The sequence below is a fragment of the Echeneis naucrates genome, chromosome 15, assembly GCF_900963305.1.
Source record: "Echeneis naucrates chromosome 15, fEcheNa1.1, whole genome shotgun sequence".
Lineage (NCBI taxonomy): Eukaryota > Metazoa > Chordata > Actinopteri > Carangiformes > Echeneidae > Echeneis > Echeneis naucrates.
This window is the reverse complement of record NC_042525.1, coordinates 20,170,219-20,197,671: the sequence shown is the minus strand read 5'-3', so window position 1 is coordinate 20,197,671 and position 27,453 is coordinate 20,170,219. Positions and strand designations below refer to the sequence as shown.

General features: G+C 38.5%; 1 protein-coding gene across 1 annotated transcript; it reads left to right on the top strand.

Annotated features, from left to right (window-relative positions):
- The first annotated feature begins 531 nt into the window (after positions 1-531).
- On the top strand, positions 532-19,376 carry pitx3 (paired-like homeodomain 3). The gene is made up of 4 exons (XM_029521007.1): positions 532-718; positions 6,445-6,562; positions 11,909-12,114; positions 17,940-19,376. The coding sequence occupies exons 2-4, from the start codon at positions 6,454-6,456 to the stop codon at positions 18,507-18,509; spliced, it is 885 nt and encodes a 294-aa protein (XP_029376867.1). The 5' UTR covers positions 532-718; positions 6,445-6,453; the 3' UTR covers positions 18,510-19,376.
- The last annotated feature ends 8,077 nt before the right edge of the window (positions 19,377-27,453 follow it).

The following is a 27,453-nucleotide window of genomic DNA, read 5'->3' as shown; positions in this document are numbered from 1 at the left end:
GGCCAGACAGAGACAGACAGAGATGAACAACCATTTGGGTAAATTAGAGTCACCACTCTACCCAAATAATGATCTTTGGACAGTAGGAGTAAACCCACGCAGACATGGGGATAGCATGCAAACTCCACACAGAAATGCCACAGTGTCAGGAATTGGATCCACAACCTTCTTGCTGTGAGGCAGCAGCACTAACCACTTTTGCAGCCGTGCCACCAAGAAAAATTTAATGAGAAAAAATTCCTTGTTTAAAAGCATCACCCGTGTAGGGAAAATTGAGAGTACATTGTAAAGGCTGCAGGGACAAACAGATGGCGTGAGAATAGTATCAGTCTCTGTGCGCGCGCGCGCTCGAGGGCGCGTGTGTGCCCGCTGCAAAGATAAAACGACACAGAGTAGGGGGCCGTCCTTTCTGCGGTGGACCTGTCACACACAATATTTAGCATAAAGTCAACCCCTTCCTCCCTCCCCTCCCTCACTAGCTATAGTCTGCGTGGGGATCAAGCCTCCCTCTTCCACAGCCTTCATGTCTGACAGCACAGAGGAGAGAAAGCGCGCTGAGGAAGAAACTGGCAGCTGTGACGCTCTCTCTGACTTTTTGACGCACCGCGGAACTTTCTGTCCATGTCACTACAAACCCGAGGCCAGGACATCCGTCAACTTGCTGCAGAACTCTCTCTTGCGTTTTCCACGGATTAATTTAACCAGACCGGGATTTGACGTAAGTGTAAAAAGAAAAGGAAGAAAGAGAGAAAGGAAAAAACAAAACAAACAAAAAAAAACAAACAAACAAACAAACACATTTTTTTCATAGCTGTCTCTTTGTCTGTGTGCATCGAGATTATGTGCGGTTGTTTTTGATTTATGCGTGAAAGGTGATTAAATCTTGCCGCGGTGTGAAGAGGAGGTTTGAGTCCTCATCTAGTCTGAGTGAAAGGAGAGCAGCAGACATTACAATAAAGATGCGGTTCATCGGAAAACTGTACAATTTTTCATCCATAAATGTAATAACCATCATCACCATCATCATCATCATCAACGTTATTAGGGGAACTAATTTTGCTTGAATCGCTGAGTAAAGGCTGTTATTAGTTCGACCCAAACCTTCCACTTTACTCCGTGTGCGGCCTGTTGGCAAGAAAAAGGCAGCCTGTTTATGAAGTGCGTGAAACCAGAGCTTCCACGCCCATTAAAAGTTTTTTTTTTTTTTTTTTTTTTTTTTTTTTTTTTTAATGCTGTAGTGTTTTGCTGAATTATGATGTTTAAAGCTTGGAATTTCTACTCTTGAATTGTCGGCCCTCACAGAAACAGATGCTGCCGAAAATCAGCAGGGTCAAAATATTTGGAGATGTGGAAGAAATTGATTTGTGGCAGGTGCTGCCGGGCCACCGGAGAACGTGAAGAGAAAAAACAAACTGTGCGACTCCTACCAAGATCCCATCCACACACACGCAGTCATATCATAAACATTATAGTTGTCGATAACTTCGGCCATTAACGCTCTAATGTTTCAGAGCCATTGTTCATTTAATACCGGGTGAACAGTTTGACGACAACAAAAATAACAATGACTTAACATAAAGCCCTCAGTAGCTTGGTTTGGATCGATGGATTTTTAGAAAATATTTTGTCACTGTTAGAGCAGCGATAACATATTATTAATAACTGAAAATACACATAAAAATGAAATAGAAAGGAGTGGCTGTCGCGGTCACAGGTTTAGACTCTGTTTGATCTGTTTTTCTGGATAAAAATGTCCAAGCCATATTTCAAAGCTTATTTTATGTGGTTCAATTGCTATCCTGTCTGCTAAAATAATTTTATTTGTTATTGTCACTATTTTGTGACAAAAAAAGTCAAAGGCAATGCAAAATCAGTTGTGTAGATTGGGCCAACAGACCTTAGTCAGGTGCCTTTTTTGCATCTGTTTCCAGCTCAGGACATATGAAAATCAGATTTGTTTAATCGAAGTGTACGTTTGGCCTCAGGGAGCAATAAAATATGTTTTTCAGTGGTGATCAGATGAACGTCCCCACATAAGCAGAGAGCAGGCCACAGCCTGCACCAAGAGGCCCAACTTAAAATTAATCTACAACTCTCATCGCCTGTGGACAACATTGATTTGCTGTTTTTAATCTAATTCACTCTGGGAACTTCCATTTGGACAAGACTATCATTATTCAGTCCCATCATGTAATGAAATTGAATGAAAACACAAACTAAAATATGCTTTAATTTTGATATTTCATTTGCATGTATCTAATTATTAACGTTGAAAAACCTGATGTAATTGTAAAAAAACTGCCCTAAATGCACATCACAGTGATTTGCTGATTTTAAGTGAACAGCACTTCAGTAAATAAAATCTATCATTGCAATGCACAATTATATGCAATATAAGCCAAATTTTATCTGCGTTAACTGCTCTCATTTAAATAATTCCCTATAAATTAGATACCAACAGTCTGAGTCAAATTAAGTGAAATACATCTTTGGTAAGCCGTAATAAATAGTTGATAGAGCTTGGCGCTGTGTTAATCACTACTGTGGACTTCCATTATTTCCCTGCTGCCTGGGCAGGGGGCAGTGGCTGAGCTTCGGGGCCGCCTAGGCCTCACTCCCTCAATCATATGCAAATGGATGTTATAGGAGGGCAGAAATTAACATCTACAAACATTGGACTGAAATTCCATCTGCTGCCACTTCGAGGAGGTCCTTAATAAGTTCTCAGACAGCAAAGTGACACACATCTTAATCAACTCTTAATCCCAGGAATTAATTCTCCAAGCGTTTATGAATAATTCCTGGACTAATGTCTGCAGTCCATGGAAATGCAAGCAGTCTGTTGCACACATGGCCAGATGGGCATGCCAATCTCCTGAAAAATGAGAGGATTTTGCTTTCATTATTATTACTATTATTACTTTATCGTAATTATTGTTACCATAAATATAGGCTCTTTTAATGAGATCATTGTCACCTAGTAACTGCTTAGGCAAAGTTTAAATACAAGTTATAGTTCAGGTTGTTTCTGTCAGCTGGATGGTGAGAAAGTATATTTGGCCCTGTGATATCCGCTGTGGTCGATGCACCAAATCATCTTCGGATCATCTTTGATTTCCATTAATTCCTTGGAGTTTGATCACAGTGATCTGTATCCCCATAAAGCAACAGAGGAGGAGTCACTTGATAGGCCTCAGAAGGGTTCAGCGATGAATCGCAGCCTGATTAATATCTCATTGAAGGCTTGTTGGCGATATGTAGAAAGGGAGGTTTGTAGTTGTGTGTGTATTTGTTGAGGGTCTTGATATTGGAAATGTAGTAATGTGGAACCCCTGACTTGGAGCAACTTGGGTTTTAGAGGGGGAGATTACTGACATCTTGTTTTGGGGAAAATCACTTGCTTGCATCATCCATGCTCCCCTCACAGTAAAATTTGCGTTATGCTGACTCCAGGCCATCCATCCAACTATCACTGCCAAGATGGATATAAAGCCCAGGACTAGGTCACGTTCATATTTCTTTCCAAAGTACTGGACTTTGTTGATACCAGTTCCTCTGTTATACTGACAGGCCACTGTCTGTGTTCTTTTGATTTTAAAAGTACTCAACACACATCCACAACAAATTTATTTTATTACTCTCCACAAAGAGATTTTTTCCTTTATTTTAGAGAGTTAAATATAACATAAAAGCTGCCTATGAGTTCAATTCATGCCTTGGTGCCACTATTTGCAACACATTTATCCTTAATTGTGTTACTTTCAGCAAATGAAACTAATTCTTTTCTTCTTCAAGAAAACATAAAACACCGTAACCTTTATTTTATATAGTGAACACAATAGCACAACTGTTTTTTGTCTTTGCCTGGTGTGTGATTTACCTGCAACATTATATCAACCCAGGTTATGAACATGATGCTACAGCTCTATTAGATGAGGCTGCCTGTGCTGGCAGATCAGATAAACTTGAAACACTCAAATAGCCTTCTGAAATTCAACCACAAAATGTAAATTTAACTGACTTTGTGTTGTCCAATCATTCTACAAAACAAAATTACAATATCTAACCATATATTTGTGTGACTATGAACACATGAATGACAGATATTCCTGAACCATGAGTCAGCTTAAGTCCACAAAACCATTTCAGAGTTTTATTAATTCAAAACCACGACACATACAGTACATGCAGTGTACTTACAAAGGTTTGGACACACTTTCTCATTCAAATGAATAGGAAAGTGTGGCCAAACTTCTAGCCTGTATTGTAGGTCATGTGCTTACTCAGGTAATCGCTCTGCTGGGAAACTTGATTTTATCCTCAATCTTGCTTTGTGTTTTCCCATGGCACTTTGAGTCAGAGGCCGATTCTATGAATTCTAACCTTTTTTTTGGGGGGGGGGGGGGGGGGGGGGTGAAATAGTGGATTGTTTTCCTGGGTCCTCAATGAAAACAGACAAGTAGTTCTTTAGAATTTTTAAGGAGATGTTACCTGGGGTATAAAATATTAAATGTGTGCCAGGCAGATATTTTTGATACTCACTGATCAGCTGTCACAGATTCCCTTTGCTGATAAAGAGTGAAACCCACAAATGCACGTGTTGGCTCAGTGCAGTAATATGTTGATTTAGCGGAGATGGACACAATATTATGTGAGGGTCAAAGGTATCAGGATGATGCTAATGACTTACAGCAACGATACAATTAAATTTTGTCTTTTGCTGCAGCAGATTAAAATCTGTCTATTTAATATAACCAATAAAATATAGTCACCTATATTTTATACCAGAGAAAAAAAAAAATTACCTCATTGTTATTACAGTTAAACTCCACTTTAAGTGGCCGATCACTTGATGTGTTATTGAGATCTTTGCTTCCAGTAAGAAAAAATCTCTGATGTAGTCAACTGAAACCTACAATTACTGCTCTATCCAAAACTAACACCAAGGTCATTGGGGTCAATATAGTGCCAGGCCTGTGTCAGGGCCTTTATTTAATGACTTACAGTTGTATACAAATTCTACTGGTGGTCTTATTCTGATACTTTGTTGCCAAAACTTTTTTAAGGTGACTCAATAATAGTAATAGAAATAATAAAAAAAAGCTTGCTTCCTGAATTATAAATAAATTGTTTCTCTCATAGCAATGTATCCCAGGTAATTACTGTCATCTCAATAGTTCCACAATGTGTTGTAAAACCTGAGGCCAAGAAGACTTCAGCAGTGTTCACATGTTGCTGAACACAAAGAACTGGCATGTGGGCAAAAAGAGTCCATGGAAATGTAACAAGAAGTTCTTTCTCCAGGGGGAAAGATGGTTATTACATACATCTTTCCAAAGAGAGGTTACAGCAGGTTACAAATATACTACTTTCAAGTATAAAACTTGTAACCACAATGCTGACTATACACAGAAGCATTAGCAGTGTTGTTGCTGGAGCTAAACTTTTAATTCTTAGTGTATATTGCAATACATGTGCTTTGTTCAAAACCTAGCTTTGACAAAATCATGTGTTCAGTATTTTCAAGGTGTTCACTGCTCAAATAAACAATGACTTTTCTTTGGACTCTGCTTAGCAACAGTTTTACCTTACCTTTTAACATTTGTCTTGAAAATGTCATTGTGTGTTTTGCAGCAATAAATGTATTGCTCTCCCTGTGTTAGACATAATTTGTAGTAGATTTTGTTATAGCTGCTTAAGTCATGGTTTGGGATTACATCCACATCCATGGGTAGAATGGACATATTCAGGAGGATGTAGAAACAGACTGTGCAGAGTGTGTTGAGCTCAGGTGTACTCATATTAACAAGAAACATGTTTTGTATTATAATGATAATAATTGTTGTTGTTGCTACTTGTTGAGGTAAAACCACAGTTGTGGTTTTGATGGTGTCAGGGTTTAAAAGTGTGACGTGACATACCCTGCTTGATTTTTTTTCCTTTTTGGTAAAAAAAAAATATTTATTGACTATTTTTACAATAAGATTACAAACTGTTTCTACTATCATGATTATCAATGATTTTTACAGTCAGATTAAACACAATTTTTACAATCAGATTACAGATTATTCATAATCAGATAGGAGATACTGTTACAGATAATACTCTGGATATACTCTTGGACCAAACAGCTGATCCTGCAGAGTGACAGGGAACTTTGACCAAGAATAATAAAAAATATACTCCAACTAAAAAGAAAGAAGGAAAGAAAAAGAAAGAAAACACCGCACGAGTATGTGAAGCCAGTCTTTAAATAGATAAGGATATATTAAATTGTGGAATTAAGGTATTGTTTTAGTGGTGATGGATTTAATGTCCAGATAAATGAATATATATCAGCGACAATTATTATAATTATATTGCCTGCATCCGCCTCTAAGTGTCGGCGTTGTGAAGGTTAAGCCTGATGTGTGTGTGTGTGTGTGTTTTTGTGTCTGTCTGCAGACCCTGGTTATGGACTTTAACCTGCTGACGGACAGTGAAGCCCGGAGCCCGGCCATGTCGCTCTCAGACTCTGGGACCCCGCAGCATGAGCAGGGATGTAAAGGCCAGGACAACAGCGGTCAGTGAGCAGCAACACCACTCTGCGTGTCCCTCTCTGCCTGTCGGAGACAAGACCTCCCGCTTTATGTGGTGCATAGATTAACCCACACATCTGTAAAATTACAGAGGGTAGAATTATGCCCAAAATCACAATTTCTACCACCACTATTGCTAATTAGAATAAAAAAATATTGTTGAATAGATATATAGACAGATAAAATTATCAATTCCTTTGGGGAAATGAAACTGTCCATTTATATGTCCTGCTTTACATTGCGGATGCAAACTGGCTCCAACCCAAACAGAGTGTAGTTATCTCCTATTCCTATCAGAGGTCGCATCCTGTAATGCTGAAGGCGTTTGTGGCGTTATTAGGAGATAAAAGAAAGTAGATCGCTCCTCTACACCGCAGCGATTCGCCGAAGCGGGGCCACAAAACGGGCGATAAGCTCGATGCTGGGACGCGGCACGTCATACCGTGTAGATCTTGATCTGCCGTAAAATTTTGTCGAAATGTATGAGTCTGTGCAATTCAACGCAGCTCTGTCGGGAAAATGTGTTTGGCCTTGGAGTAGCTCGGTGCTCCGCCTCCGATCGCTGTGCCGCTCCTCTCCGGACTCAAGATCAATTGCCGGGCTGAAACAAATATGAATTCTTGTGACATGAGTTATAATGTTGTAGGTTATCAAACTGTTATGTATAAAAATGAATGGCACGAATGCAAAACCTTTACCTAGAACTCAGTGCATTAGGGACATCAAATCACAACTTTATAAAATCAGGACATCGAATGATATGATGGTGGAGTTTGTTGTTTATATTTCATCTATAGGTTATTAATATGATCTGTAATAATGCGTTGAAATGATAACAATTAGGTAACCAATAAGTCAATGACAACCATCATAGTGATCCTTGGACTGAGAAAATTTCAATTGCAGTCAGACTTAAAATCTGACTCCAGGCCTGTTAAGTTTGTTATTTATTGATGAGAGGATCGATTTTTGAAAAGGAAAAGGCTGACGGTAGATAGGTGGATTGCTGCTGATTCTCTGTATAAATGGGTAAGACCATGTTTCGAGGCTTTCGATCTTTCGTCTTGTTTATGATATTTAATTTTATTTATTTATTTATTTATCCTTGATGACTGTCACTCATTTTCCTCATGAACCGCCTCGTGGCCTGTTTTCTACGAGCCGATATTTCACAAATAATGGCTGGGACGATTTTCTTAAACGATCCATTAACGCCTCACATTCATCAATCGGTCTATTCATATGTCTGGTGAGTGTATGCGCGCGCGTGTGTATGTGTGCTTATGTGCAATCCATTCGGTTCTGTTTGACATCCACTTATAACAAAGTGTAAACGACAAACTATGTTGGAAAAAAAGTGTAAAAATATTTTCTTCCTCCTTTGCTACACCTATGGAGATAATTTATTCTTTAATACTAAAGTCCTTACAACTCAATAATGTCTATAAATAATTTCCCAAAGACTTCTTATATTAATTAATTAATTAATATTTTTTTAATATATAATTTAAACATTCTGTTAAAATAATGGTGTTTGGTACCAGAGGAAATTATTTGATTTTAATTATTTACACACACAAATCTCTGCATCGACATATGCTTGTGGGGGTGGGAATAGGGGGGGAAGTCTGATATTGTGGAACAATTTCTATTTCTAATTTCTAATTGGGATGAATCATTTTTATTTGTATGGAAACCTAAATACACTCATTATGTTTCATTCATAAAATCAGAATTTTCCCAATAAATTCTAAAAGATTTAGAATACATTATTGTTGAATTGTTATTGTTATTGCTTTTGTGTGCTATGCAGGCAACATAGGTAAAACACAGCTGTGCTATAAAGCATACGAAAACTAAGACTGAAAGTGCATTGAACATGTTTCAGTATTTTGAGAGTCAATTTCTTTGAGGATGTCCACTTTAAAGCTGCAATAATTGTCAGATTCAGGTTTAGAATTTCTCCCACAATATTTTGAAAATCCATTGCCAATATAGTAGAAGGGATTAGCTCGAGCACCCCCTTGACCTGGAAACAGATAAGCAGTTGAAGATGAATGAATGAATATAGTGGAAGAAAAGTATAAATACAAACTATGACACATTATAGAAAGCTTGGTTTTGGGCTTTATCTGATTCTCTGAGAGGAGGACTACATGAAGACTACTATTGACCAGTAGTGTCATTGTCATTGCGCTGGACCCTCTCAATCAGCTTTTTCACGCATAGAATAATCTGGCAAATTGCATAATACTTTAAATGATTTTGCTAATTATATTCTTTGAAGCCAATTACCATGTAGTAAAATGCTTTCTCCTGAATATTTTCAAACTAAATGAAGGAAATAAAATAACTATGATGGGATTTTTAAATACTGGTATAAATAGCCACCATTGCTCCCCTTTTATTGTTATGCTAGCTTTCGTTCTTCTTTACTATGAGCAGAAAGCACGCCCTTAAGTCTGGGTTTGCTTCTCCTGCTACAGCTAATAATATGGCTGCCAAACCTCATTACAGCAACGTGATGCCCTTACCACGGTAATGGACAAGTGAACAATCTTACACCTATGGCTTACCTATGGCTTACCTATGGCGTAATGAAACTGAGTGTTTCTCTTCATGATAAGCTTTCACTCAAAAAGGAAAAATGTGCAGGTGATGTAAAAGCTGAATCTGATTTTATTCTACTCTATCTCTATATTCTGTGCAAAATCTCACGTGGGTAGTATATATACCTCATTGGAAGTCATTATTACTAATATACTCGGGATTTTTCCACATGTTGAAAAGTGATTTTGTTAAAAGCTTCTTGAAGTGGTTTTCCAGATTAAAGCACTCTGACATGAAGCCCTGGAACAGCTCTGTCATGTTGTTGTTATTATAAGTCAGATTACTCCTATTGTTGGTCAGTGCGCACCTTTTAAAAGAGCTGCCCTTTCCTCTTTATTTTGCTATAGACTTTGGCCTTAAGTGACAGCTTACCCAGTGTCAGTTTACCATCAGATACAGCCATGGCCTGGCCCTTATTGGTTTTGCTGGTTGCCCTGTGGAGCTTCTTTTTAAATCCTGCTGATCATTTTGAACGGCTTCCAGAGAGCTAAGCCCTTGCCAAATAGAGCCTTGCCAAATAGAGAGCCCAACCTGCCCCAGTCTCAAAAGCTTGATCCTAAGGATTAGCTGGCAAACTAATTTCACTTCTCTCTGTGAGGTCTTCAAATTGTGCGAGTCAGATCTGGCACTGAGGAACCTTGGCAGACATGACATGGATGTGTGGTCCTTTAAAATGACTGCGCTGAGGGCCACACAATATCACCTGCTGCTCCTGCACTTCTTTGAACGAAATGCAGTGCTTGGAATCATTCTCTCTTGGCAACGTCAAACCTATGATTGCCATTCTTCAGGAAATAGAATTCAGATTATATTTCATCTGACAATATTGTCTTCTGCAGGGATAGGATGGTGTTGATCCAGGGTAAAAGGTGTCAGAGTTATGTGTTGTTTAACAGATACAGAATATGATAGCTTTTAAAGTGTTGACAGGTCTCCTTGTCGATGCAGAATTATGTGGTTCAGGTCTATGGGGTCAAATGTTCTGTTTTCAGGTTCTTCTTGTCTAAATATTGTATATTGTGTATACTTAACTGATACACAATGCAGTACATATTTCTGATACTTTTGGAAACAGCTTGTTTTATTGACCATTTAGCCTTATAAATTCCTTAGAACAACTCAATACAGTATGTATCTCTAATTCCCTTGTTCCTAGACTGGAAGTACTGTCAGCTCTGGTGCTGTATTAGACAAAATGGAGACTATGTTATTCATATAATTTAATCAAACCCATATCTAACCGAGTCAACTTTTTTCCTCCAGGTTCACTCACATCTCCTTCACAACTTAATGTCCCTATCCCACAACCTCCAAACCATAACCTTGCCAAAATCTGAACTCTGAACTCTGAAACCGATTGCGCAAGTCTGAAGATTATTCATTTGTTATAATGATCATTTATGCAATCAACAAATAATGTGGTACTGTGCATACGATCCAGTGAACGCAGGTCAAACTGGATTTTTGATTTCACTAAACTTCAGCGATGCCCAATCTCCAAACCAAAATCCAGCAGACCACCTTTGGAATGCGGTAGAACAGGATTGGCACATTAAATGTGCAGCTCATAAATCTGCAGAAATTATGTAATATGGCCATATAAGCAGAATGTCAGAGGAAAGTTTAAAAATCTAGTGGATCCAGGACTTGGTAAAAATTGCAAAGTGCTAGTAGCAAATGGATGACAACCACAATGACACAACATACTTTTTGTGATGCATTTGATCAGATCTTTGATGGTGACACTGGTGAGGAAGAGACAGGATAAGATAAAAAAAAAAAAAAAAAAACGTGCAGAAACATCATTGTGAGGAAGGATGCCCTGCTGAGTGTGGGAATTTGTCATGGTCTTCTCGCCCATCTATGAGGAGAGACTGTAAAATGAGGATGTTAGGATAAGGTCTATCCCCAGGCCAACATGGCTTGCCGCATTGTTGACTGATGACATCACATATCACTTTGAAGAACATTAGAAAGTAAGTAGAGAACTGGAGGTGGACCAGATGGATTTTCTCTCTTGTATAGTTATTTTACTAGCATTTCACTATTGTTCATTACCATATCAGGAGGGGATAGTCAGGAAAGTTAAAAGGGGTAGGGGACAGCATGCAGCAAATGGCCTGGTTTGTTGGATGAGGACTCAGTTGGTGGTGTGCTGTACCTAATGAACCACAATGTTAATGGCATGTAGTCATGACAGGCATTTTGTTTAGTAGCATATCAGTCCTCAAAATCTGAAGTGATCACTCATGAAAAGCACAATGTGTTTCTTCCAATATACTCAAACTATACTGTAGCTAATACCTAACGTAATTACGTTAGTAGCATTTAGTAAACGTGCTGACAATATAAATCGTTGTAAATCATTATTGGTTATTTTTTAGTCAACAGAGTTTTCAACTGTTCTTTAGTGAAATGTTATATTCATCAGCAGGTAGTGACAGTGAAAGTGATAACAAAAAAATTCCTACATCCTAAAGAATGTTGTGCTTTTTTATGCACATCAATTCAGTTGTTTTTGTGTAATTCTGTTGTCAAACAAACCAACAGATTATAAAAAAAAAATATTCATATCACAGTGTGAATTGCACTTTTACTTTTGACTCTTAAGATACTCAAGAATGCAGAACCTTTACTTTGATTCAATTAAAATAGTTCTTTTCTTCACTGATTAAAAGAAATCAAATACATTTTTTGTGTGTGTGTGTGTGTGTCTGCAGACACAGAGAAATCCCACCGCAACCAGCTGGATGAGTCCAGCACTGAGGACAGTTCTCTGAAGAAGAAGCAGCGACGGCAGAGGACTCACTTCACCAGCCAGCAACTCCAGGAGCTGGAGGCTACCTTTCAGAGAAACCGATACCCTGATATGAGCACGAGAGAGGAGATTGCAGTGTGGACCAACCTCACTGAGGCTCGGGTTCGGGTGGGTACACACACCCATTTTTTTATTTCAGTAGGGGGCTTCTTTGGTTTGTTTGTGCAGTGTTTGGTCAATGAAAATCAGCAGAACAACGCAACAGAAAATCACTACATATCAGTCTAACACTCTGCTAGGGCTGGGCGATATGGAACAAAATCCTATCACAATATTTTCATATCAGTCGATATAAATCAAATCACTGTCTGTCAATTTTAAAGGTTCTTTTTTACGTTTAGGCCGGTTGCATCACCTACTCTCTCTATGTGTGTGTGTCAACCGAGCTGACGTGGCTGTAACTCTATTCCATCTGCGTGATTGGCTCGGAATTCATTCATCCATTCATTATCATTGGCTGTTCGTGTTGTCTGTCAAAACATGGACTGGCGTTCTATCAACTGGCTTATGTTACTTTCGAGGAAAAGTTATTTCGTCGTCGTTATCGCAGCCCTCCAGTCTGCTCTACTGTAGACCAGATTTCCGCTGCATGTGCTTTGCATATTTGTGGTGTCCTGATTATGACTGTGTACTGGGTGCGATTTGCCGATGGGGATGGTGCCCCCACCTCTGGTTTACATGTCCTACTCTCTGCTGAATTATTTTCATCCTCGGTGGAGACAAATTTACCCTCCCTACACACACACCTCGCTGAAAGTGTTTCCACCATTGCATCGTGATTATTAACCCCCAAAGCACAAACAGACCATGTGCATCCTGGTTGTGGTGGTTGTGTGATTGGATCTGAAGGCTCAGAGGCGTCACGCTCGCAGACGGCAGTTTCAATTTGAAAAACAACCGGATTCCCTTGTTTTTCGAAAGCCCGGCTTCCTGCCTGTCTCATCGGCGCAAAAAATAAAAAATAAAGTCAAAGAAAAATGAAAAGAATCCAGAGCCGCACACCATCGTATTTTACATGATCACAATCAAAAATCCCAGCCTGATATGACTGGACTCATCCTGACAATGCACCGGATGGGGGCGGGGCGAGGAGAAACAGTTTGATGGGGAAAAAGAGTTCGACACTAGTGATGGGAATTCCGGCTCTGTTTAGAGACCGGTTCTTTTGGCACCGCTCACTAAAAAGAGCCAGCTCTTTCGGCTGTCAAGGGGCTCCTTTGTTGCTTAAATTAATTTATTACCAATAACAATAAATAATAACGTAAAATGAATGAATACATGTAAAAAACATACATTATATCAAATGTTCATTATTCATATAGCTTATTCTACTGAACATGGAGCAGAGCGCTACAAAAATAAGTGCAACCCTCCTCAATTAGACAAAAGGTCTAATAACAATTTAGTGTGAAACAATAAATACAAAAGAACAAAAGAAAAACAATAACAACAACACAATAACAATAAATAAAAATGTGTAAAACAAAAAGAAAAACAGGTAACAGTTTCAGCTAGTCTTTAGAGAAGATTGCCATTGAGAAAGGCCAAGTGCCTTAGCTTTGAGGGGCTGCTTCTGTTCCTTCTCTCTGTAATTATTTGCGTGTTTTTGAGAAGACTGGACGGATGTGGCCACAATACACAGTCTCCATGCCATCACATGTGCAAGGCATGGGTAGATTGAAGCCTTGGTCACCCATTCTGCCTTTGCTTGATCGATGAAACTGAAATGCATCAAAAGTTTGCTTCTTTTCCTGCCACTCATTTTCAATTCCCACCTGTTTCCCGTCTCTGTGTGGGTGTGCTAGTGACTCTCTGTGTTGTGTCCAGCCCCTGCCCCTCCCCCTCCTGCTCAGTGCTCATGTAGCTGACCAATCATGTGCGGCTTGAACAGAAAATAAAGGAAAAATGCGAGTCCGAAGCGAGTCCGAGCCAGGCAGGATCCGGTTCAGGTCGTTCATTTCAAAGAGCCAGCTCTAAGAGCCGTATTGTTCGCGAACAACACATCACTATTCGACACAACACCCACACTGACAAACATAAAAGACATGCACGTTATTATTGTAATAATTAATATTATACTGTGAAATATTAAAAGCTTGTTTAGGTCCCTCAGCAAGTCCCTTTTGTGATCATTGTGCTGAAGTGTGTTTTTTTTTTTTTTTTTTTTGGGGGGGGGGGGCGCTTGTTTTCATAGGTCTGGCCGCTTATTTAACTCACAAGATCTGGAAACACTGGTCAGCCTCTGACTGATGTATGTTTATGCTACACAAGAAACAACTCTTTTCATATAGACTACTGTTTGCCCATCGTGTGGTAACTTTTTCTCAATTTAAAAAATAAAAATAAAAATAAATATAAAGTTCCTCAAAATGATCCCCCCCTCTGTTTTTTTCATAAATCGTACCCTGACCGTGTAGATCCCAATCATCTTTCATTGAGTTCATTGAGCCAGTTTCCACTTGTATATGAGGAACAAAAAAAATATCAAGTCCCGAGATAATCAAGATGTTCAGAGGACACGTGATCCCAGTACAAACAATCCCTCAATTTTAGACAAAGACATTTTTTGAACGCAAAGGTGACGCAATTGCATTGGATACAACAAATTCAGGGTCACAAATCCAGGGAGGAACCCTTGGATTTTCATTAGTTTGCGTGACCATTGGCGGAAAGCACACCTAGGGCCAACTAAATCAAATGAGTTAAACTGCCAGGAGTTGTTTGACCTCTTGCATCACTTAACACGTGTGATCCTACCTCCCTGTTCAGTGACATGAATTTAGTTTTCACCTCATAGAGCGAAAGGGACAGAAGATTAGAGGTTGAGAGACAGAGAGATAAATCGATAGAGTACCTGGAGTAAACCCATGCAAGCACAGAAAGAATGTGCAAACTCACACACACAGCAAGACGCCAGGCCCGAGATCCAAATGCGCGATCTTTTTGTTGTGAGGCAACAGTGCTAACCACTATGCTGTGCTGCCCTAGTTGTATATCAAGATATCAAGAGTAAGGTGGCATTTTCATTAAAACCAAATACGATTATATTCTTCCAAAGATAAATTCTGTACCAAAAATATGATTTCATGTTCTAGGTAAGAAGTTTCAGTACACGCTATGAACTCAAATGTCAGAGGTATAGGACAATGTCTCCACCCCTGGTTGTTTGGTAAGTAGAGTTATATGCAGCAGGAGGACACACATTCTGATGGATAACAATATAGCCACTGGCTTGCCTGACAAGTAATGGATCAAATGAATATTGGCTGGAAGAAAGGTCACATAGCACATACTCCTGGTTGTTATTTTGAAAGGACAACACCCCTTGTCTGGTTCCTAATGTCCACCACAATGTTTTGGCAGGTGTTCTACATGGCCAAATTAGTTGAATTCGATTGGTTCATGTGATTTATCAGAAATTAATCATCCTGATGAAACATCAGAGAAAGTATTTAATCCCTTAAAAAATGCATATATTTTAAAATTAATCTGTGATCTTGTTTTGCTACAAGCCTACTGCAACTACTACAATTATTTTCCTGGTTTGAATCATAAGAATTTTATTTATTTTCCTTCCAGTCTTCATTATGTTGCCTTTGTTCAAAACTAATTAGATGATTCTTACAGTCACATTATACTCATGAAATTTTTTTTATAAAGTACACATAAAAAGATCTTTCATTTACCAAAGTGCTGTTAAGAAGAGTTAACATCCATGGCATAGTTTTTTTACAACAGCTTATTAAATCATTGTCTTAGTCATTTATAGAGTCGTGTCTATGTCCCCACTATCCAGCATCAATTCATAAATACTTCTGCAGCAACAATTAATCAATAATTCATGAAAAAAAAAAAAAATTAAATTCCTGATATAGCATCATTATTATATCCACTTCCAAAATGGTAACCTTGGCTCCGATGGTCTCTTATTTGACACATTCACAAAAGCCACCACTGGGTCTAGGTCAGGCTAAAACCTGGGTGGCTTGTGTCATGGGGTTTCCCCTGCTGTCACTGGGGCTGATGGAAAACTCAGTCATTCACTTCACACTAATGATCAACAGCATTCTGTTGCTATAATAACAACAGAGGATTGAATGATACACAGCATGTATGTCAAGGGCACAGAGAGATGGCTACACATCTCTTTGTAAAAGTTGCATAAAGATTAATGAAATAAAGGTTTTTACCAAGTTATTTTAATGTAATGTAGATATACAGGAAATAACAGAGCCAGGAGGCTTGTATTAGTTAATTTTTTTGTGCGACCACAAATAAAAGATATCTGCCCTTAACTTAGCAAAAGTTTGCCTGGATTTTTATTCAAAGAGACACAGTTTATGTTTCTCAATTAGAAATGTAGAGGTACCCTTTCCTGACATTTCTTTCATTGGGATCTCACTTTTCAAATAAGTCAATGATTAGTTTTAATAAGCGTTAGTTAATATGACTGTTTGACACTGCACCAAGTGTTGGATTTCCTTTGACATGACTGAAGAGGGTGGGGGAACACCCTTTACCTGATTAGAGTCATTGATAGCTTTAGTGCCACTTTTAGAATTTGATTTTTCAACTTTAAGGACAAAGTGAAAATAGGTTAGTCATAATTTCTGACATTCCCATCATTCCTAGATTATGCAAAAATCCATTCATCAATTAATCTTCAACTGCTTATCCGTTGGATAAATAAGATTATCTGTTGCTTCAAACAATAAATTTCGTTGGGAGCATAACATACCATCAACACACCCTCATGCATAATTTTACCACATTTTTTTCCTATGACGGATGAGTGCAAACATTTCCAGAAATCTTCCACTCTAGATGTATATCATTCATTCATCTTCTACCTGATCAATTTCCAGGTTGCAGGGGGTGCTGGAGCCAATCCCAACTCACAATGACCGAGGGTCAAGACATAGAGACAGACTGAGACAAATAACCACAATTAACCACTCACACTCATATATCAATTTAGAGACCCCAGTTAACCTAAATATTTGTGTGTTGTGACCAGGGGGGAAACCCACGCAGGACGGGAAGAACGTACAAACTCCGCACTGAAAGGCCCCAGCCCCAGGAAGCTAACCCTTCCGGCCCTTCAGACCTTCAGGTTGTCAGGCAACAGCACTAACCACTATGCCGCCATACTGCCCTCATACAAAAATGCAGTTATTAAAGTTAATTCCACAATTATAAATGTGAACACATTTAACAATAACAAAAAAAAAGACAAAACCTAAATGCTGATTGTTCAATTTGTTATCCCACCTTATCTATCAGTCTATGTATCAATGAATCTCTCTCTTTCTCTCTCTCTCTCTCTCTCTCTCTCTCTCTCTCTCTCTCTATATATATATATATATATATATATATATGTATATATATATGCAGCGGCGTAGTAGTTAGAAGGTAGTAAGAAGGTTGCGTGTTCGGTTCCTGGCCTGGGTCCCTTCTGTGCAGAGGTTGCATGTTCTCCCCGAGTCTGCATGGGTTTCCTCCCACCATCCAGAGACATGGATGTTTAGGTTAACTGGTGATTCTAAATGTGAGTGGTTGTTTGTCTTTGTGTGTTGGTCCTGTGATTGGCTAGCGACCTGTCCAGGAGTGTACCTTGCCCAGAACATTGGCTGGGATTGGCTCCAACATCCAGTGACCTGAAAACAGAAAAGCAATAGAAGATGGATGGATATACATATGTATGTAACACACAACCTGTATTGATCCTTGCCTATTTTATGGTTGCATAAAAAAAAAAAAAAATCAGTAAAAGCTTGAAAGGTTTTTAAATTATGCATTCTAAATTGATTCTACAGTTATTTTCATATCCATAGATACCTACATTTGTGTTTAGATTTTTTTATTATTATTATTGTCTTTGTGAAGCTACAACTGGACAATTCACTTAAAGTTTCTTCACTGGGTTTACTTAGGTGTGGTTCAAGAACCGACGTGCCAAGTGGAGAAAGCGGGAGAGGAATCAGCAGGCTGAATTATGCAAAAATGGCTTTGGCGCCCAGTTCAATGGACTTGTGCAGCCTTATGATGACATGTATACTGGCTATTCTTACAATAACTGGGCCACAAAGGGCCTCGCAAACAGCCCACTTTCTGCCAAAAGCTTTCCATTCTTTAACTCAATGAATGTAAGCCCACTGTCATCCCAGCCGATGTTCTCCCCCCCAAGCTCTATCCCCTCCATGAACATGGCCTCTAGCATGGTGCCTTCAGCAGTCGCTGGAGTTCCTGCTACTGGGCTTAACAATCTGGGCAACCTCAACAACCTCAATGGCCCGACAGCGCTTAACTCGGTAGCAGTGTCTGCGGCCACTTGCCCCTATGCCACCACAGCCAGTCCCTATATGTACAGAGACACCTGCAACTCCAGCCTGGCCAGCCTGCGGCTCAAGGCCAAACAGCACACCAACTTTGCGTATCCGGCAATGCAGAACCCTGTGTCCAACCTGAGCCCCTGCCAATACGCTGTGGACCGACCGGTATGAAAGAGCAACTCTGACATTACACCTGACCCAACTGACCAGCTGTAAGTCCATTATCACCCACAACTCTTCACTTCCATCTTCAAGCTACCCTTTGTGCTGCAGACTGACATGTCATGCTTTGGAGATATGCAGTGATTCATCAAAACTGATGAACCGCACATTGACATGCCCAGATGGACCACCACACTTCAAATGATTTCTCTCCCAATTGTGAGAGTGTCTCTGAAGTGACTGACTGCTTCAAAGGATTTCTAAAGATTATTACCTATTATTATTTTTTCCTTCATTTAACCTGCATGACTAGCGTAAAGTAGAAACCTTGGATAAATAAACCATGGATTCTTCAACTGAACTATTGGTCAACACCTTGGCCCAAAACCGTCAAATGTGATCTTTGCTACTGTCGCCGGAAAAGGGACCTGTGATTAAAAAAACATCAAGGAGAATGTATATAATGGAATTTTGTATGTGACAAAAATATATGAAAATGTTGTACTTTAAAGATGAGAAAAGCATGTTCTTCAAAAACAAGGGCCTTAACACAATGTTTTAGGAACAAATCTTTTAGGAGCTTTAAATTTTGTTGTGAATTCCTCACCCCCAGGAAGGTCATAGGTCATAGGTCAGCTTGGCTGGGTGGGTGGAGGACAACACTGGAAAGTAAACACACCCTCAAGCAGTTAAACACAAAAAATAACAATTAACGCACACATATATCAGAATATCAGCAAGATTTTTCTAGTAAATCTAAAAAGCCATGAAGTATATAGATTTGTGTGGTGTTGTACAAAGGGAGTCCATAACTGTAAAAACTGTATGTAAGAGTGCAGTTGTTAAAAGAGAAAATCAACCTTTTTTCTTGGTGTTGCCTGCTTTGTCTCATTAAAGAACCAATTAAAGGATCTGTTTTTATGAGCTACAAAAGGACTCTTACATAGAACACAACAGTTAATGTCCTTTCATACCTCTAATCTAGTGTAGGACATTAGTTGGGGTGACACAGGCCAAAACATGATGTTCTCATAACAATGAGCCAAGCACCATGGAAACCCTGACTCACATCCATGGCAACACTTATGCAACGATGAATGAGAGTAGTAGGCTGGAGGGAGAGCGGTGGGGTGATATAGATGTTCTCAGTAGCTGCTCACTGATATGTTTGACCTACGCACTGAGTGCTAACTGCAGTTGATCCAGTGACACAGCAGGAATTCAAACAAGGCTGTGGCTTCAGCAGTACCAGAATGACATAAGGCCCTAAGGAGCAAGGTAGGTTAGCAGTTTAACAATCCCCTTCAGGCCCAGCCCGTTACTGTTAAGACATTTCTTCTCCTTCTTTTTAATGCTGATATTGTTAAATTCTGTGTTATAACATTTTAAACCAGTTCAATTCAGATACTAGTATGTGAGCTAGTATGACTTCTGTTTGTGAAATGTATTTTTTAACACTTTTTGTTATTATAATAAATAAGTAATTACACAATTTATTTAAAAATCTCTTACAGGAGAAATAAGAAATATTTTAAAAAGTAGGATATAAAAGTGCCTAGTAAGTCTGTATGTATTTAACCTGGAAATGAACAAAACTGTCTAAGCCTCAAATGAAAATGTTGGGCCAATAATAACTCAGAGGGATTTGCAGTTTCCATTTACACAATGTGACTCAAGTTCCAGCAATGTTATCAGCAAATGGAAAGTAAGAGGAGATGAGTTCTTGCTGTCAACACAATGGATCCTATAGTGAAAAGACAAAAAAAAAAAAAAAAAGTTTTCATTACATGATCATAGCAAAATTCAAAATATAATCATTTGAAACTGAAAAATAATCATATAGTAAAACAGTCTTTGTTATTCTTATACTTATATGTAAAAAAGATGTCTCCAAAAGCCTTTCTAAGAATTAATGACATCATACCTTGTCAATGTTTTATTTCCCAACGTGTAAGTTCTCTCCACACCAACAAATCTAGTTGAGAAATAATATTTAATCTTATATGGAGTTGACTCTTACATAAATTTGAGCTTTGTCATGAAAGTCCATCAAGGTGAGTATAACCTGGACATTTCTCAAAAACTAAATTGTAATACCATCAAAAATAAATAAATATTATGCATTCATTTTATTCATTCATGAAGTTCTCAATGATTAGCAAGGATTATTACTACATGACTACATGATAAAAAAGCACAAGTCGCTTTTCAGTGAGAGTCCTTCTAAATATGAGTTTAAACGTCTATCCTTTTTCAGTGAATCTGAATGTTCAAAATAAATGGCAGCAGGAAGAGTAAAGACAGGACGTAAGTAGAGAACCTGTGTACAATTTGACACTGGAGCAAATTGGAGAAGTGACAGGTATGTGAGTAAGACAAATCTCTGCTGGACTGGGCATTTAAATAACACCATGTAGCAGTCATTATTCCATTTAAAGATTGTCAGGATTATTAAAATGCCTAAATTTATCAGATTGGGGATACAAGGTTTTTATTTGACTGATGTTATTGATGTAGTCTGATCAGGTCATATCCATGATTGTTGCATATCAGAAATCTGAATAATCAGAAATGGCCAAGTCATTGTCATGTATCAGTAAATACTATCAGGAGCCAGGAAATTCTATCTTTAGTATAAATGTGTTAGGACTTCATTAGACCTAGAGCAACAATGTCCACTACCAATATATAACCACCACCAAGACAAAAACCAGTGAAGAGTGACCTGCCATATATATTCCCTTTGGCCCCAACACAAACCTATTTTGTGGAGGTAAAGTGGTCACAGTGTGTGCTCTCTACTATCATACCAAAGAATCAATATTCCACTGGAGGGGAAATGTCTGCTGGTCCCTTTTGTTTACTCACACTATAAAGCTACAGCCAGCGAAGAGAGACCGCAGACCATGGCCTGGAAAAAATATGAAACCTAAGGATGTTCTAACGATTACCTCAGAGAGTAGAGTGGAGAGGAGAGAGAGAGAGAGTGGATGTAGGGATTAGAGGCTGAAATCTTCAAGGTAATTAACTTTTTCTATGATATCATTTTAATTAGGTCATTATTGCTTGTCTATTTTGTATTTATTTATTATTTAGCATTCAGTTAATAAGTAATAATTCATTTGTGATGTGATAAATAATAAATAATATCTACACTGTACATCTTATACAAATTCTATATTAAATACACATAAAAACAGGTTTTATCAATATCAAATGTCCCGAGAGGAAAGTCTTTACTGTAGACATATTGAGTTACTGTGGGCACTAGCTGGATTCCTACTTAAAATAAACATTGTTATCTGTAAATATGACCCTCTGAATGGATTAAATAGACAAAGCATTGGAAGGGTTGGTTGATGTATGTTTTCCACTCTAGACGGCCTAGACTAACTTTCCCCTTTGCTACCATGCTTAAAACACACTGTTTCTGTGTGTGGCTCCAACATGAGAGTAAAATGCCACATGTTTTATCTGTTGCTTGGATCTTGACACAGATCTTGTCACGCCAAGCTAAAAACCTACATCTAACATGTTTCTGTGTAACTTGATCTTTGTTTAACCTGTACTGCCATGTCCTGGGCTACCATATAACTTTTACAGTAGATTAGAGTGAAGACAGATAAAATTTACAATTCTTTCAAATCTCTGATAGCTACCTAGCTACCTTCACTGATTTAAGCTGATTTAAGTTATTTGATACATGGTTGCAGTATATCACAAATATTTAATGTATTCCTGATGTTCCGGAACATTTTCATATCTAACAAACATTTATTTAATATTACACAAAAATGTTTTTTTAGTGGTAGGCTACTAATAAAGAGAATAAATATGATTCTTTGGCAAAACAACTTGGCCACACATAGTTTTAACCCCTGAAATAAAAGGAATTGTTACTTTGAGTAATTTAATCAAGAGCTAGTTATCTAAAACTGACAACATGGGTCTTAATAAAAACTATTCAGAGCTATATGGGGTCATTTCAATCGCTAATTTGTGATCTGTGCCCATAAATTTTGTAGTTACCTGGAGTGTGTGTATAATTTGAGGAGGTACAATGTATTTGCATTTTATTATTTCTTATTGATACAGTAGATTTTTGACTTGGAGGTGGACAAAACAAAAATGAGGTATGTTCATGAATTCATCTCCTACCACTTATCTGGGTTGTGGGGGGTGCTGGGGGAAATCCCAGCTGATATGGGTGAGGCCAGGGTACACCACAGCAGTGCATCGCAGGACCACCACACAGATGAACAACCACTCTCACTCACACTTATACCCACGGGCAATCTACGACTACTTTTTAGCTATAGGCCCAGGCTGCTGGGGAAAGGGCTGAGCATCCTCCCCTGCATGCACTGACAACAACCATGCTTCTTAGAAATCCCTGTTTCTCCCAGTTCTAAGCATGTGTACTGCATTTACTAACCACATTGTCTCGAAGTCTCTGTCTCTCCCAGTTCCTCTCTCTCTCTCTCCCTGTCCTCATCCTGCAGGTGGTGACTCAGTGCCATCCCATGTTCCTGCAATGCCTGCTGCTCCCTTATCCCCATGAATTCCATACTACAGCATCATTTCCATGAACTCCATGCAGCATCATCTTCCTGCAAATGAACAAATGCATTTTTTTTCTCTCCTCTGAACTGAAGGACCTGAATTGATTAAATAATAATAAAATAAAACACACTTGAAAGTGGTTATAGGACTTTCAAAAGGCACTTCAATAATTAAATAATTATTAAACTCAAGGCGAAAACTGCGATTTCAGGATCAGGTATTAGGTGTAACAACCAAGCTCAGATGCAGGAAAAACTGCCTGAGGAAGTTGAAGAGAAAATAAAAACCTGAAACACATTAGACTACAATAGACTATTATTCCAATGGCTCAATAGCATTTCACTGTTGCACCTGGTTCTAATTTTCATACAGGTGGGAAGTTGAGTCGAGTCACCAGAAAAATATGAAGGATTGTGAGGAAAAAATAAGGAAAATAAGAAAAAATAACTCTTTTTTTTTTTTTTAACTTTCTATTCTTTATTCCTTTGTGACAATGACTAACATTTGAGTAACATCAAGAGTGGTGCAGGTTATACTGTGATTGGTTTGATTCCACGCTCCTCCTGTTCGTATGTTAATATGTTCTTGGGCAAAACATGGAACACATAATTGCCCCCACTGTATTAGTGTGTGCATGTGGTAAAAAGGGTCTGTAAAAACATGCATGGAAATTGACTGAATTTCGTTTGTAGAATAATCTTTTTTTTTTTTTTGACAGGTCTGGAAGAGTTCTGTATAAGTGTTGTCGTACCATCACTGATTAAAAGCTATAATTTAATGAAAGGTCACTTACTTAACTTTAACTGTATATTGCATTATATGCGTTCTTGGCATTTACAACTAGGCATCTGTACCTATTTATTTATCCTCCCGCAGTTTTCACTTTGAGTACAGACAGTTCCAAACTTTCACAATACCTTGCTTTTCCACAATAATAACCAGGCTGAAAAGGTTGTTTTTGAAATAGAATGGGAGATGGCGTTCTGATTAATTCATCAGATGTTACATCAAGAAAATAAACAAGAGAAAGCAGATTTAGACTTAAAATATTTAGAGTAAACACAAGAAACTTGTGTGACAAAAAATGGACCAGACCTAGTGATTAACTCCCTAAAAATATCACTGCTCCCTAACAACAAACTTTCACCCTGCCCTATGGCCCTACAGATGATATCTAACTAGGCCAGTGAGCAGTGGTGGCTAACACGTCTTTGGGGTCATCAGGTAGGAATCTCCTTTCACTGGTGTTTCGTCTAGTTAGGTCCACGACACCTCCAGGAGGCTAGACAGTTAAGTATATAAGTATAATATTTAAGTATATATTTAGCTTTGAGATATCATCAAGCATTAAATTATATGGGTTTTCATTTGTATTGATAGATATTACATCTCTAAAAATGATTTAGCAACATTGGATAAAATAAAAGTTTACACAACCTCCAAATCTTCTGTAAGTTTAACTCACCTGTTCATGGACTGACTCACTTAGCATGGCTGAAAGATAAGCTTCCTGTCAAGCAGCAGGCAATGATTATGGGCATGGTGATAGCAGTTTTGGGTAGATTACTGTAAAAAACAAAAACAAAAAACAAACAGCAACAAAATGAAATAAATAACAGGAAACATATTTTAAGAACCACTGAAGTAGATATCACCATTGAGAACTGTTCAGAGTTAACAGAAGTTGGTGTCAGTCATTTACACCGTGGTCTTCAACTGACAAAAGGTGTGAGCAGGTGCACTTTCAGGTGCCACATTTTTCAAAAATATTTTCTTAAAAAGAGAAGAAAAATAAAAATATGGTTTATGACATTTTTTAGCGATGTTTCTAATCAGCAACAGTAACACTCACTGTAACAAACTAAACCTGTTTCTAAATGTGCAACAGATATGTAAAAAAAAATTAGCCTCTATTTCTCCTGACCACTTCAATATTTGGCCAGCTCATCGAAAATACCATGGACATGGAGAAAAGGTGAACATAACACTTCTGAACACCGCTCTTATAGGTCTCTTAACTGCCCACAGTATCAGTTTGATATACATCCTGATTAGTGGTGAGCTTTAGAGGCAAGGCATGCTCTTTCCACCTGCTTTTACTTTTGATGCTTAGCTCATATGAAATTTATACAAATCTTAAAATGTTATTCAAGAAAGAACACAAAGCCCACAAGAATTTTTAAAAATCCTTCCAGATGTCACAAACTTGATTCTGTTTAACTTAACTTTTTGAGGATGGAGGCATCTTCATGAACAGACGCCACTGGAGCTGAGCAAGAAAATATTTTTGTAATTTGGGTGAACACACCTGCTTTTAAATCAACAAAGCAACATAACTGTTTGAAGCTTAAGTTGAGTCATAATAGAAACAGTGATGGGTGTGTGCGGTGTGCCTCATTTTCCAGAGGGTGTCTGGACCACACATACACACACATAATACATAATAGTGTAGAGGTAATTTAAGTTCCTCAGAATTTAGAGACATGCCAGGCAACAGATCACACACAAGCATGCACACATAGACACACAACTTTTGTGCCAACTTTTACTCCATTTCTCTAATCGCTCTCCTCTTTAGCTTCTGCCTTCGACATTCTTCTTCCCCACTCTCACCTTCTCTGCTACATCTCCATCCTCTCAGTCCCTTTTCCTTGAGCCCTGAGTGCCTGTTTCAACCTGTGGTCCTGCTCTTCCTCTAGATGTAATACACAAGGAGGCTTAGCATTCTTGCTGTAACACACTGTGTGTCCAACCTACTGAGCTCGTCTGTCAAAGTCCCTTGCCCCCTTACATTGCACTGTCTTGCATGCAATTTCCTGTGTGAATGAGGACTCTCCCGCCGTTCTAATAATAGGTTAGGGTTAGGGTTACTCCAACATCATATCATGCACACAAATTGAAGTTGTATTTGTGTATTTTTGTTGTACCACAGGTATCCAAACCCACATGCCATGATTGTGTCTCATTTATTTTGTGGTACATGTGGGAAACCATGTGGGAGACGCTCCTTTGCATTGAGGGGAGCGAGCTGAGGTGGTTCGGGCATCTGGTTAGGATGCCTCCTGGGCGTCTCTCTTGGGAGGTGTTCCAGGCACGTCCAGCTGGGAGGAGGCCCTGGGGCAGGCCGAGGATCGGGTGGAGAGATTATATCTCCACTCTGGCCTGGGGGCGCCTCTGGATCCCCCAGCCAGAGCTGGTCGATGTGGCTGGGGAAAGGAAAGTGCTGCATTTTCATCTGTTCTCTTGACAAAACAACAAAACTAAAAACTTCAACATTCTTCATTCTTGTTAAATAGCTGATATTTGGGCTACTTTCAAGTATCAAGTTTTTCAATTCATGCTATTGTCATAAAAGACATGAAATGAAGGCCTATGTTATTCTTTAGCATAAGTCCTACCAATGTTTTCACACATACACGCGCACGCACCACACATGCACTCACACACACAGTCACACACACACACACGGCAGATTTTCTTTAAAACTTATCCTCTGTCAAAACGTTGTCCCCACCAGCCTGTTTAACCAGTCTAACTAGTCGGATTTGGCTGAGCTTATTTGATTCTGAGTTTTTCAACTTCTTGCAGGGGACAGGTCTCAAGCTGCTCCACATATTACTGTTAAGTAAAAGGCATGTCTTTTACATTACCTTGTCAATGAGAAAAAGCTATGAAAATTTGTATTTTGTTAAAAAAATGTAAACATTTTCGCCTTCAACAGAATCTGATGGCATCAACCTTCATTCAAACATTAAATATGTATAACATGATATTGCTCTCAAAACTCAAAACTGCTTTGATGACTGAGTGACTTCATATCTTTAGTCCCATCTATAGTTAGTTGTTTTATTGTTGTTGAAAGTTTCTGAATTCTGAATTCACTTAACCTTTTCTGTATGAAACCAAACCACAAACTTTGCAAACCTTTGTCATCCTCATTATGTTAATTGTGTCATTGCTGGTGGCCATTCCTTTTACATGTATATCTCCTGTTACAAATCATGATGGAGGGGGTCTGGGTGCTCCTGCTTTACTCCATGGATAGAAATCATTAATAATAAAGTCCCTAATCTGAGAAGACACAAGTGTATATTTTCATTTAATGAGCTGGTCCCATTAATATTTATCAAAAAACATTAATATTTGTTTTACTTTCTAAAGGTTTCTGGGATTATTTCTAAGAAGTGTTGAAACATAGATCTGCAATTATTTTATCAACCGTACTTTTTTCTTCTCAGCGTAGTTACACCACAGTTTAAAGATCTGAGATGGAGACCAATACAATCAGTTGTGGTCATGAAAACTTTGTATCATATGTCAACAGGGGCAGCATGGCAGTGGCTAGCGCTATTGCCCCAAAATAAGAAGGTAACGGGTTTGGTTGCAGGCC